The 12,653-nt window shown below is 37.2% G+C and overlaps 1 protein-coding gene across 9 annotated transcripts in view; it reads right to left on the reverse strand.

Moving 5' to 3' along the window:
* CDH8 (cadherin 8) overlaps nucleotides 1–12,653 on the reverse strand; it is a 418,197-nt gene that overhangs the window by 85,653 nt on the left and 319,891 nt on the right. For all 9 annotated transcript variants that reach the window (XM_070063301.2, XM_070063302.2, XM_070063300.2 and 6 more), the window contains exon 9: nucleotides 1,632–1,753. In XM_070063301.2, coding sequence (XP_069919402.1) covers nucleotides 1,632–1,753 — 122 coding nt within the window. The remainder of the gene's footprint in view (nucleotides 1–1,631; nucleotides 1,754–12,653) is intronic.

Consider the following 12,653-nt stretch of genomic DNA (forward strand, 5'->3'; position numbering starts at 1 on the left):
AGATTTCAAAGCGTTATATAGATTCAGTGTGATAAGAAAAGTCTAACATTTGTCTGTGATTGGCTACATGATGCCAGCAGTGATGTGGTTCAGACAACTGTATCCATGGAACCAACCTGACATATTTTGACCAAACACACTCTGCCAACGGAACCTGCCAACTTCACTAAATGATATTTATTGACGTAGGTGTACACACACACACACACACACACACACTCCATCCTCAAAGGATCACAAATGAAGGTGTTCAAAAATATACGGTTGATAAAGGGGAATTCTAAATGAAAAATTAAGAAACATTTAAGCTCATATTAGAATATTCTGAAAATAAAAGTATCACTGTTAAAGCTGAATATGTTGATGAGAACACAACATCTATGTATTTAAACATTATTCAATTACATTATCAGAATTTCACCTTGAAGTGTGTGTGTGTGTGTGTGTGTGTGTGTGTGATGTTAACTTATTTTGGTAGATGGAAACAATGCTAATCTTTCAAGTGCATGAGAGTAGTCTACAGGAAAATGCCCACGGTTTTATGTGAGAGTAACACATGGATCTTTTGTAATAATTAAATAAAAGCATAATGCTACAATGCTATTCCTTTCTTTAAGGGGAGAAAATATGACTCTTGTCAGGTAAGCTGCTTGGCAAATAGTAAGTTTAATTCCTAACACCCACATGAGGCCCAAGAATAGTTGGATTAACAACTCCAGTGTCATGCTGTCAGCTGCTGTTTATTTAAATTAAAATGTCACCATCCAGAAATAAATTAGGAAGTTGAAAAATGATAAATTTCTTAAACATACAGTACTTTGGCACCTTGTTAAAATTAGTCTATTACATTTGTGTCTTTGTAGAATTTTACATAGGCTATTTCCATTTTGACATTCAGAATATAGCAAGTTTTTGTTTTTGTTGTTTTTCTTGTTTAACAAACCTCCCTCCCTGTCTCCCATCTTTCATAATTTCCTCCCTCCACCCCCTTTCTTTCTTCCCTTCCTCCTGTCTGTCCTTTTACTTTTTCGTTCTTTTCCTTTTTTCTCCCTATATTATCACTATCTATGCTTTATGAGGTGGCAAAAAAAAATCCTAATAATAACACACAATTACTAGCTGCTTACTTGCATAACTAAGCATATTATTCCTCTATGTTTAACTAAATATATCTACCTCTATATTTCAATAGTCACTTCCTACAATTTCCTATAAATCAGTGGTATTCTTAATTAAACTATTATGTTATTCTTATGTTTGATATGAAACAAACACCTGCTGTCCAAGAGCTTTCCCCTTGCTTTTTGTCATTTCAAGGTAAAATCAAGATCCCATCACTCTAAGATATTTCCAGCTATCATATCCCAAGATATTTTAAGACAGTGATTTGGCTCTGGGTTAATGGCACAGCAGGTTGTTCCACTTTAGAAGCCAATTTGGTCCTAAGTAGAAAGAGAATTAACATCTCAGAAATAAAATATATTCCTGCTCTGTTCCCATTTGGATGTGTTTCTAGTCTAAGACTTGGCAGAGATCATAAACAATGTGAATGCACACTATATTGCAGGTTAATCAAATATGAGACAGCTGTATACAAACAAATTCAGCATTAACAACATGGAGATATTTACTTGGCCGGGTTTTCCATTTTCACATAAAAATGCCTCATATTCGGATGCGAATTCAGGGGCGTTGTCATTGACATCCAGCACTTTAATAGCAACAGGTACTCGTGATATCTGACTGTGGTTCCCTATGGGAAGGAAAAAATAACATCAGCATTGAGGGCATTTCATTTTAACGTGCAACTCAACTTTCTCTTGTGTGTCTGTTTCCATTTCCCTTAATTAGGATGTTTTCAACATGGTAATTATGGAGTTTGACCACTCAATAAGGAAAAATAGCTAGTTCTTGACTGCTTAAAAAAATCAAACATAAATTATAATTCCAAACACCATTTGCTGGAGCCTTGATAAAGATCATAACTGAATAAATTAAAAAAGGGTTTCCTGATGAAGCAAGCTTCATTTATTTTTACAAAATTCATTTTTTTAAAAAATTATATGTAACGAAGATGTAGCTCTTTGTTTATCTTGGGCAATATACAGCCCATTTTCAGCTATTACTTTTCTGACTGACTATTTGGGGTGAACTTTGAAAACCCAGCAAAAAGCAAGAATTAAGTCACTTGTTGAGAAGACATCCTTATAACTAAAACTGGGATAATATTAAAGATGGGAGTCAGATATTTTATGATTTTTAGTTTTTGTTACAAATTGACTTTGGACTATTTTTGTATCAGCAAAGTCCAAGTTATTTTCATATTGTGATATTTATAAATATTTTCATCTATGTAAATAGACAATCTTCTAATCTAGCCAGGTCAATTCCAATAGTAGTGAATTCAATATATAGTCCTTAATCCTTAAATTTTTAAAATGTATACATATACACATACACACAAAGATCCTGTCTATTAGTACATTGCTAACATGGGTCCTGTTAAGATTTTTTTACTTGTAATGAATGCAATTCAGTTTGACTCCAACTGTACCACACAATAAATGTATTAATTCGTGGTCAATTGTACCAAATACATTGGAGATAGCCAATCATTTATTTATGTTTCTGTGACACTGTGAATTTAGATGCAAGCCATGAGGGGGTAAACATTTAGCTTTTGAAAGTGAACAAACAGATTTGCATTTGATATCTCAAACTTTTTTTTTTCAATAATCAATTAAGTTCAGACCTCTAACACCTTCTTCATTTTTCCCACTAAATAAGAAAGTACTTCCAAAGCACACACCAGCTAGTCATAGCTCTGCTAGAAATTTACAGTTGATTCACCCTATTGGCTATGCTACAAGATTTGAATATCAGTAACTACAATGGCTACTATCCAAGACTGTAATTTGGTTAACTATAGAGGGCTAAATGCTATCCCCGGAAATTTCCACCACTTCAGCAATGGAACATAACCTCTATTCTCAAAATTCAAGATGATGGCCTCAAACGTCTGACCTTACAGACCCTTTCCTTTTCACTATGAGAATCCACCAGAATAGTACAAGCAGGAAAAAGTCCTCCCCCTATGTCGCTCCCCCTCTTTGCGGAGGAACGACACAGGACCCTGCGCTGTTCTTTCGTCTGCTCGGCCCTCCCCGAGTTTGCTGCTGGTTCTTCCCGGGTTGGCTACCGTCCCTTCCACCTCCGTGGAAGGGCGGTTCCCCCTGCCACTTTCCCCACTTCCGCGGGGGAGCGGCACACCGCCGGCCGGCTCTCTCGGGGGCTGCTCAGATATTCCTCAGGTGTTCCCCTTAGATGTTCCTGGTGCATGGTGTCTCTCTCCTCCTTTATAGTCCTCTTCCACCAATCCCAACTCTGCTACCCACATGCCAAGTACGCTGCTCTCCTCCAATCAGGAGCAGCTCCTGCAGCTTGTCAAATTGGTGAGAGGCAGCTGTGCAAAAGCTGTTTACTCCTCTCCCAGCGCCATATTGTGGGAGAGCAGATGCATAGAATAAGTCTTGATTCCAGTAACTTAGTCTAGTCCGAGTTGCTCCCCACACCCCGGCCCCAACCCACAGGCTGCAATTCTCTAACTAGGAGAGGACCAGATTTTAGCACTTCTCATCCCACCCATTTACCAGTTAGTGAAGCTAAATTCTGTGCAACTGCAAAAGATAAGTGAGGTCTGCCACTTTCCACCAAGTACATCCTCATGGGAGAGACTGTGCTTTGGGCAAGGTGTCATTGGGAACACGAGCATCCTGATAATCCTTGACATAACTCAAAAGGGAGCCATGTAGTGCTGGAGGAGGGGAGCCAGAGAACCAAGGCTACCTCGCCTCCTCTCCCCAAAATCAGCTCCTAACGCAGGGTTATCACTCGAAAACAAGTTCCAGATGTTTTGCTCTGGGAATGAGAGGGAAAGCATGCCACAAAGCAGGCAGTTGCAAATCTCTCTTACGGAAACTAACTTTGTTGACAAAAGGATGTGAAGTTCAAGCCTAAGGGTGATCTCCAACCAGGAAAAGTGGCTATGCAAAGCAAATAGGGAAGAAGCATTAGATTCAGAAAATCCACGAGAGATAAATATAGACTAAATGGTTTGTTGGCACCTTGCGGAAGAGAACAGGGGAATGAGCATCTGGGAGGAACCCTACAGGAGTAATAAGAAATCTCAAACACTTACATTCAAGGAAACTAAATTTAAAATGGATCATTTTTGGAACAAATTATGTCCAGAGAGTAACAGCTTCATGAGATCACAGAAAGAGATGGTAAAAGAAGCCCCTGCTAACATCACGGTTCCCAGGAGTTAATGGAAATACTCAAGATAGCACCTACTGAGAAGGATCAGAGGTTTCACAATACTAGGAGAAATACATTTTACTAAAATAATTCAGGAAATCAATCAAAAAATAAACAATAATGATACGAACCCTTGGGATGGGTGGGTAGGATCAATATGTGAAACTGTAACATATTATCAAAAATGTCAAATTTGGCATTGTGGTAGAGAGGGTAAAGTGATAGCCTGCAGCACCGGCATCCCATTTGGGCACCGGTTCAAGTCCCGGCTTCTCTACTTGCAATCTAGCTCCCTGCTAATGGACCTGGGAAAGCAGAGGAGGATGGCCCTAGTGTTTAGGCCCCTACATCCACATAGGAGACCTGGAAGAATATCTAGGCTCTTGGACTAGAGATTTTTAAATCTTTTTTTAAAAATGTCAAATTTATAGCAAAACATTAAAAGAATTAAGACAAGCCAGTGTAAAAATTATAGGAAATGCTGACTAATATGCCAAAAAGGAAGCAAAAGAAATCATATGTGAGAATGAACATCTGGCAGATTTCAGAGAAAGAATTCAAAGTGGCCACTATAAATATCTTCAAAGATTTACAGGAAGGCACAATTAAACATACAAAATATGATAACAATGCCACTGAAGTAGAAAATATCACAAGACAAATTACATAGAAGGCAAATAGAAATTCTGTAGTTGAAAATGACCATAACTGAAATGGAAAAAGATCACTGGATTTGAACTGGCGGAACAAAAAATTTGTGAACTTGCAGACAAATGAATAGGTATTATGCAGCCTCAAAAAACAGATTACAAAAAATAAATGAAGAAAAATGAACAAGATCTCGGAGAAATATTAGACACCATTAACTGTACTGTGAACAATAAGAATCACAGAGGTAGAGGAGAGAAAAAAGGGGAAGAAAAGTATTCCAATAAATAATGACTTAAAACATCATAAATTTATTTGTAAACATTAACCTACATATCCTGAAACATCCAACAACCTACAAGAAGAATACACATGAAGAGATTCACAGACACATCATATGTGTATTAAAACTGTTGAAAGCCAAAAAGAAGAAGACTTTGAAAACAGCAAGATGGAAACAAAAACAAAAACTCCTTACAAGGGAACCCCAATTAAACTGGCAGTTGACTTCTCAACAGGAATGATGGAGTCCAGAAGGCAGTGAGATGATATATTCAAAGTGTCCAAAGAAAAATCTGTCAATGGGGAAGCGAATGTGTGTCTTTCAAAAATAAAAGAAAAATATGATTACTTTATCATAGATAGACAAAAATTTAGAAAACAGGTTATAATCAAATTTTCTCCCTATAAAACAAATGATAAAGGAATTTCTTCCGTTTTTCTTCAGCTTCCAAGAATGCTGCAAATAACTTGAGTCTAATTACAGTGACAGTCTTGTTGTCTGCCTGCAGTGTTCATCTCCTATTACACATGTAGGGCCATTTTGCAGAATATATATTTTTTCTCCAGGTCTGTCCAGGCTTGCTCATGCCTGTGTCTACTTTGTTGTGGCAGGTTCTTCAGGTTCCCTAAGAACATTTTTCTTTTAAGGTCAGTTATAAACTCAGCTGCTCTAGAAAACTTTTTAAACAATATAGTCAATGTTAAACACTCCCTCTCTTGTCAGTCTCTCTCTAGCTCTGATTTCTACCGAACTGCATAAGAGGTGGTAAGCTGTATAGATTTCTATCCAGGAAGAGTGGGTTGTGTGTGTCTCCTCAATGAATTTTGAAACCTGTTTTAGTAGGGAACACGACTCTTATGCCTTTTCTTATCTTCCTGTGGTTGCCACTATACATTACGCTGAACTTGTGGCTAAAAATTAAGAAAGCCTTTCCTGGATACTAGGAGACCAGAAGTCCAAGATGGGCCACATTTCCCCACAAGCCTCTATGGAACAATCTCCTCCTTCCCCTTCCAGGTTCTGGTACCTCCAGGTGTTCCTTGACTTGCATTTGCCTGACTCTACGCCCCGTCTCCATCGTCACATGGCTTCCTCCTTTTTTTGCTGTGTCTTCTCTTTTATCACTTATCAGGACACTTATTGTTAGATTTAGAGCCTACCTAGTTATTCTGGAATGATCTGAAATGAAGATTGTTAATTACATATGCAAAGGCCTTTTTCCCAAATATGCTACCTGATTTCCGCGTCTAGGACATTGGCATAATTTTGGGGGCACAACCATTCCATCTAAATTCCATCTTACCACAATCTAAGACATTTGTGATAAACTACAACGATGCTATCACAAACATGTGCTTATCTTAGAAAACAGAGATATGTGAAATTAATTGAATTTATATATTTTTTGAGTTCATTCTTCAAAATATCATAAGATGTAAGCTCTAGGCTTTAAGTAATCTATAACTCTCTTGAGAATTTTAATACAATTCTTTTGTCTATTTTGTCACTCATGTGCTTTGTTTTCTTTCATCATTCTTTTATTTAATTTTCAATACATAATTTGTGGAGTGAACTAGCAGATGGAAGTTCTCTTTCTGTCTCGCTGCCTTTTAAATAAATAAAATAATAAAAGAGGGAGTGATTTTTAAATTTTCCTTACATAATGAGTAAAAGGTCTCTAGGTAAAGAAAGGTAAAAAAATCCTTCCAGTTAGCATCAGCAGCAAGTGACAAGACCAAGAAGTCAGGACAGAGAAGCAGTCCATCATCAAGAAATCTGTAGTTCCAATGGTGGGAATTTCTTCTTTTTTTTAATTTCTTTGAAATGAAAGAATAAAAGGAAGGGAAGGATGGAGGGAGTGAGAGTGAGAGCTGGAGGGGGTGAAAAGAGAAAGAGAGAGAGAGAGAGAGAGAGAGAGAGAGAGAGAGAGAGAGAAAGTCTCCCATTCTCAGTTTTACTCCCCAAATGCCTGAAAAAGCTGAGATGGACCAAGGTGAAGCTGAGCCCAGAACTCCATCTGGTTCTCCCAGCATGGAAGAAAGAGACACAAATCTTGAGCCATCATCTTCTGCCTTCCAGAGTGCACATTCATGGGAAGTTGGAACTGACAGGGAGGATGCTATCACAAGTGGCACCTTAACTGTATGCCAAATGCCCACCCTCCAATGGAGGGAATTACAGAGAAGAAGCTGTGAGTGATGCAGGAGAGAAAGACGGAGTCAAATCGGAAATAGTCTTGTTTAATAGTCTAATAACTATGGGATATATCATGCTGTCCCTGGACTGTGATGAAAATATTTCTGGATTAGATGTATATTTTAAAAAAATTAACATGAAGCAGATTCGAAGAGAAGTTACGTTATTTTTTTGTCAAAGTATATGAATGTTTAACCTGGGTATAAGAATTCCACAGAAATTGGTTATGTATATTTTCTAACACTGTTAAAACAGGGAGAAAATAAGAAAACAAACTAAAACAAACAAAATATCTTATTCCATCTTTCCAAGACATTCTAAGATGTTACCCTTATGTATTTTAGATGAACATACATGATTGAAATTACAACTTATAATTGTCAACTCAAGTGTCATATTTAAATATTGTAGATTCACTTTTATCTAAATTAGTGAAATGATAGCATTTCAAATTTTAAAGATATTACAGAGTAATAAAATTAATTAGATAAGCTTCTAAGGAAATTATTCATATCCTTTGTAACTGGCCCCAAAATGTTTCCCTTTCATCTGATACACAAACATTAAATATAAAGATATTATAATTAGAAACTTGATTAGCATTCATTAAAAATTAATTTTCTAAACACAAGAGATGTGACAAAATGGTCTGGAAGGAAAAGCCCATTTCAACTGGACAGAAAAGGCAAGCTGTCTTCATGTATGAGGGAGAAAAAGGCTGAAACAGCACCTAGTTTAAAAAAAAATAAATAAACAAACATCTCTGGTTCTACCATTTGAGTCATAGCGACTTCCTGTCACCTCTCTGTCACATCGCCTCATGAATTGCCCATTAATTTTGCCCTTTTATAATCAAAGGTAATGGAGTACTGCCAAGTGGAAGTTACTTGGGAATTTGCTTCTAACTGGTTTCTATGAGCTGCTGTTTTTACAGGCATCAGCTGAAATAAACAGCCCAGCCATTTCAGACTATCAGAGAGAAAAAAATGATTTGACAAATTTAGATATACTGGTGGGGCTCAATAAATAATTCTTGAGCCTTCTACAAGGAGAAGGGTGGAAGCTCTGAGCAGTAAATTACAGTCAATGGGGGAATGCAAAATGAGAGAATTTATAATTGAACAGGGGATGAGAGGAGCAGTGGAAGTTTATAAAATAGGAATATGTGAGCTGAATATGATAGAAAATATAGCAACTTAGGAAGTTTGAAATAAAGTTGATGGGAATTTGAGAGTATTTTGGAAAATAATTTCAGCAGTAGGGTTAATTTCTCTAATGACTAAAGATAAGACTTTTTGAGATATATGTTATCTATAAATGATGTGATAAATTTTTTAATCACTAATGATGGTTTACCAATTCACAGACTGTTAGTTAACTTAGGACCAAGTTAGAATGTCATTAACCAGTGGACACTAACAGGTACAAATGCTAGATTTTTCTTTTTACAGTATTATTTTCATGCATTGCTCTTTATCATAGCAACAGTATTTACCGCACTGGTTTAAACATAGCCTTTGACCCCTCAAATACCTATTAAGAAATGTCTGCCCTCTAGCGTTTAGAGAGGGAGTGACTGAACACAAGAATTTTAGTACATTTTTATTATAGAATTTTGAAAATACAAGCAAACCAGAGTCATCCTATTTTTCACCCCATGAATCTTAAGCATACCTACAAAATAGTTTAGAATTAAATTGGAGCATCATCAAATGTACACTATAATATCTAATTAACACAGCTTATAAGTCACACATAGCTTTTCTGTTAGGAGAGTAGGAATTACCTTTAGAGAGGGGAGAAAGTGCTTTCTCTCACAGAAAAAGCTGTGGATTTAGACATGTTTGAAAATGGCTTGATCACCCCAGAGAAAATGACTCTTAGATGGTGACTCTGGTTCAAGTCCTCATTGACCCCTGTCTGTTTTCCCTGACTGCTAAAAAGCATGCTATCTCGCCACATCATTTTCAAATGCTTTCTAAATGCAGACAGAATGTATAGATCTCTTATTTATTACATTCATCCTAAGTGAAACCGAAAATAATGGAGTCCTGTATAACCATTTGGCATTCCTTCCACTTCACATGTTTCCCACATATCTGCGAAGAACTCTCAATATCTTGTTTTCAGATCACAAAAGTTGAGATCTTGAAAACTAACATGGGAAATTTACGGTTATAAAAATGCTGATCCTTCAGTGAGATCTTATTTTATGAATCTCTTAGATACTTCAGATTTCTTAAGTGTAAAACTTAAGTTTCTTAAGTGTAAAATCACATTCTAAATAAAGTACAATGAATTGCAATCTATAAATAAATAATATTAACAAGCATAGAACTATTGTATTTTCCACATTTAATACATGGTCTATATTGTTACCTACTTTTAAATATTTAATTTTACCATTAAATTTGTTTTCCTGGGGCTGGCAATATGGCGTAACGGGTTAAGCCTCTGCCTGTAATGCCAGCATCCCGTTTGGATGCTGGTTCGAGTTCCGGCTGCTCCACTTCCCATCCAGCTCTCTGCTATTGCACCTGTGAAGGCAGAAGAGGATGGTCCAAGTCCTTGGGCCCCTGCACCCTCGTGGGAGGCTTCTGGCTCCTTGCTTCAGCCTGGCCCAGCCCTTGCCATTGCAACCATTTGGGAAGTGAATCAGAAAATGGAAAATCTTTCTCTCTCTTTCTGTAACTCTGTCTTTTAAATAAATAAAATAAATCTTAAAAACAAAATTTGGGCCGGCGCCATGGCTTACTTGGCTAATCCTCCGCCTGCGGCGCCGGCACCCCGGGTTCTAGTCCAGTAGGGGCGCCGGATTCTGTCCTGGTTGCTCCTCTTCCAGTCCAGCTCTCTGCTGTGGCCCGGGAAGGCAGTGGAGGATGGCCCAATCTCAGAATATCCTAGACTGGTACCAGCTCTCTGATATGGGCTGCTGACATTGCAGGTGATGGTTTAACCTGCTGCACCACAATGCCAGCCACCTAAAGATCAATTTAAGGAGAACTAACATTGTCGGTATTTTAATCTTCCCAATCACAAACTTGGTCTAACTCCTTATTTATTTCGACCTTCTTAGTATATCTCACAATTTTTTTTTAGTTTTCTTTTTTCAATATTTTTATTAACAATCGTTATGGGCTATGTTGTAACTTGTTTACTTGAAAAACAAAATGATGGAGAGAGATAGAGCCAGAGAGAGAGAGAGAGAGAGAGAGAGAAATCTCCCATTCTATCCACTAGTTCACTCCCTAACTGCCTGCTACAGCCATGGCTGAGCCATGCTGAAGCCAGGAGCCAGGAACTCCATCCAGCTTTCTTACATGGGTAGCAGGAACTCAAGTATCTGAGTGATTATCTACTGCTTCCCAGGAAACAAGATTAGAACTGAAGTAGCCAGTATTCAAACCAGCAATCACAATTTTTCTCAGATCTATCATTTACTATCTATCTATTTATCTGTCCATCTATCCATCTATCCATCATCTACCTATTTATTTATTTGAAAGGCTGAGTGACACAGAGAGAGAGTCAAAGAGAAAAAGAGATACTCCATCTTACTCTTTAAACGGCTTCAAAAGCCTGAGCTGGACTAAGGTGAAGCCAGGAGCCAGGAATGCCATCTGTCCATCTCATGTGAGTGGCAGGACTCAAGCCCTTTGCCCTCACCTGTTGTTTCCCAGTGCAGTAGCAGGAATCAGAAATAGAGCAGTGGGAACTTGAACAGACACTTCAACACAGGATGCAAGTGTTCCAGGCTGCTTAACCAGCTGTGCCACAATGATTGCCACCATTTGTGACATGTTAATACATGTGAATAATGTGTACGAATCAAATCAGGGCAATCAATATTTCCTGTTCTATGATATTACTTTATGACTGGCGGCTTACAGCTTTTTTCTTCTATTTGTTCATATAATACATACTAGGTTATTGTGGAAAATATTAGGTTATAATCTACCCACTATGCCTTATAACACTAGGAACTTATTCCTTTGATTTCATTTTGATTTGATACCCATAATCCAAACTCCCTCAATTCCCCATATACCTCCCATTCTGTAGTAATCACTGTTCTGAGTTTAGATTGAGGTGTTTTATGTTTTCTTTTTGTTTTAGCTTCCATATTAGAGGGATAACATGCAATATGTGTCTTTCTGATGTCCTCCTTTCCATCCATCTTGCTGCAAATGACAGTATTTTATTCTTTGTAATGCCTGAATAATATTCCATTTTGTATAAATACCACATTTTCTTTAGCCTTTCATCTGATAATGAATACTATGGTTTATCTCATATCTTGGATATTATGAATAGTGAGTTTTCTGAGTTTCGGACATACTCTGCATATTTATCCTTTGTTGGATAAGTGGCTTGAAGAGCTCCTGCATTAGATTTTGTGACTATGTCATTGAAATATACTTACTATTGTAAAGTAATATCCTTGTTTTATTTTCCTGTGTATTGCTGGAAAGTAATATCTAGTGATTTTTTATAACTAATAATGATGTAAACTTTGTTATTCATAATAATTCAACAGATGTTTTTCTATTTTCTATTTTTTATATACTCGGTCATGTGTGTCTGTAAACAGTGGCAGCCTTATTTCCCTCTCTCCAATATTTATACCTTTATTTCTTCCTATAGCTTATTGTACTGGCTAAAATCTCCAGTGTAATAAAATAATAAAAAAAAAAAACAACAGTTAACAACCATATCTCATTTTTAATCTCAAGGAGAAAGATTTCAATATTTTAGCATTAGGTTTGATATTTGTTATGTTTTTGGTAGCTACCTTTTATCAGATTTCTCTTTTCTATTTCTAGTGTACAGAGTCTTTATCATGAACAAGAGGCGAATATGTTTTGTGTTTCTACCGAGATTGATCATATATTATATGAGATGTGTATATGAGATACGAGTGTAAAATAATTTTTATTTTACAATGTGTTACCTAAGAATATGTGTATGGGAAGTATGCCATTCACTCTCCTTTCTTGAAATAGCACTTATCAGGTAGTAGTATTAAGATTACACTGACTGGGGCCAGCACTGTAGTGTAGAAGGTTAAGTCTTCCTCTGAAGCGCCGGCATCCCATATAGGTGCTGGTTCCAGTCCCAGCTGCTCCACTTCTCATCCAGCTCCCTCCTAATGCACTTGGGAAAAAGCAGTAGAAGATGGCCCAAGGACTTGGGCCTCTGAACCCACGTG

Source organism: Oryctolagus cuniculus, chromosome 18 (genome assembly GCF_051225735.1).
Source record: "Oryctolagus cuniculus isolate XC-2025 breed Fujian yellow rabbit chromosome 18, ASM5122573v1, whole genome shotgun sequence".
Classification (NCBI taxonomy): domain Eukaryota; kingdom Metazoa; phylum Chordata; class Mammalia; order Lagomorpha; family Leporidae; genus Oryctolagus; species Oryctolagus cuniculus.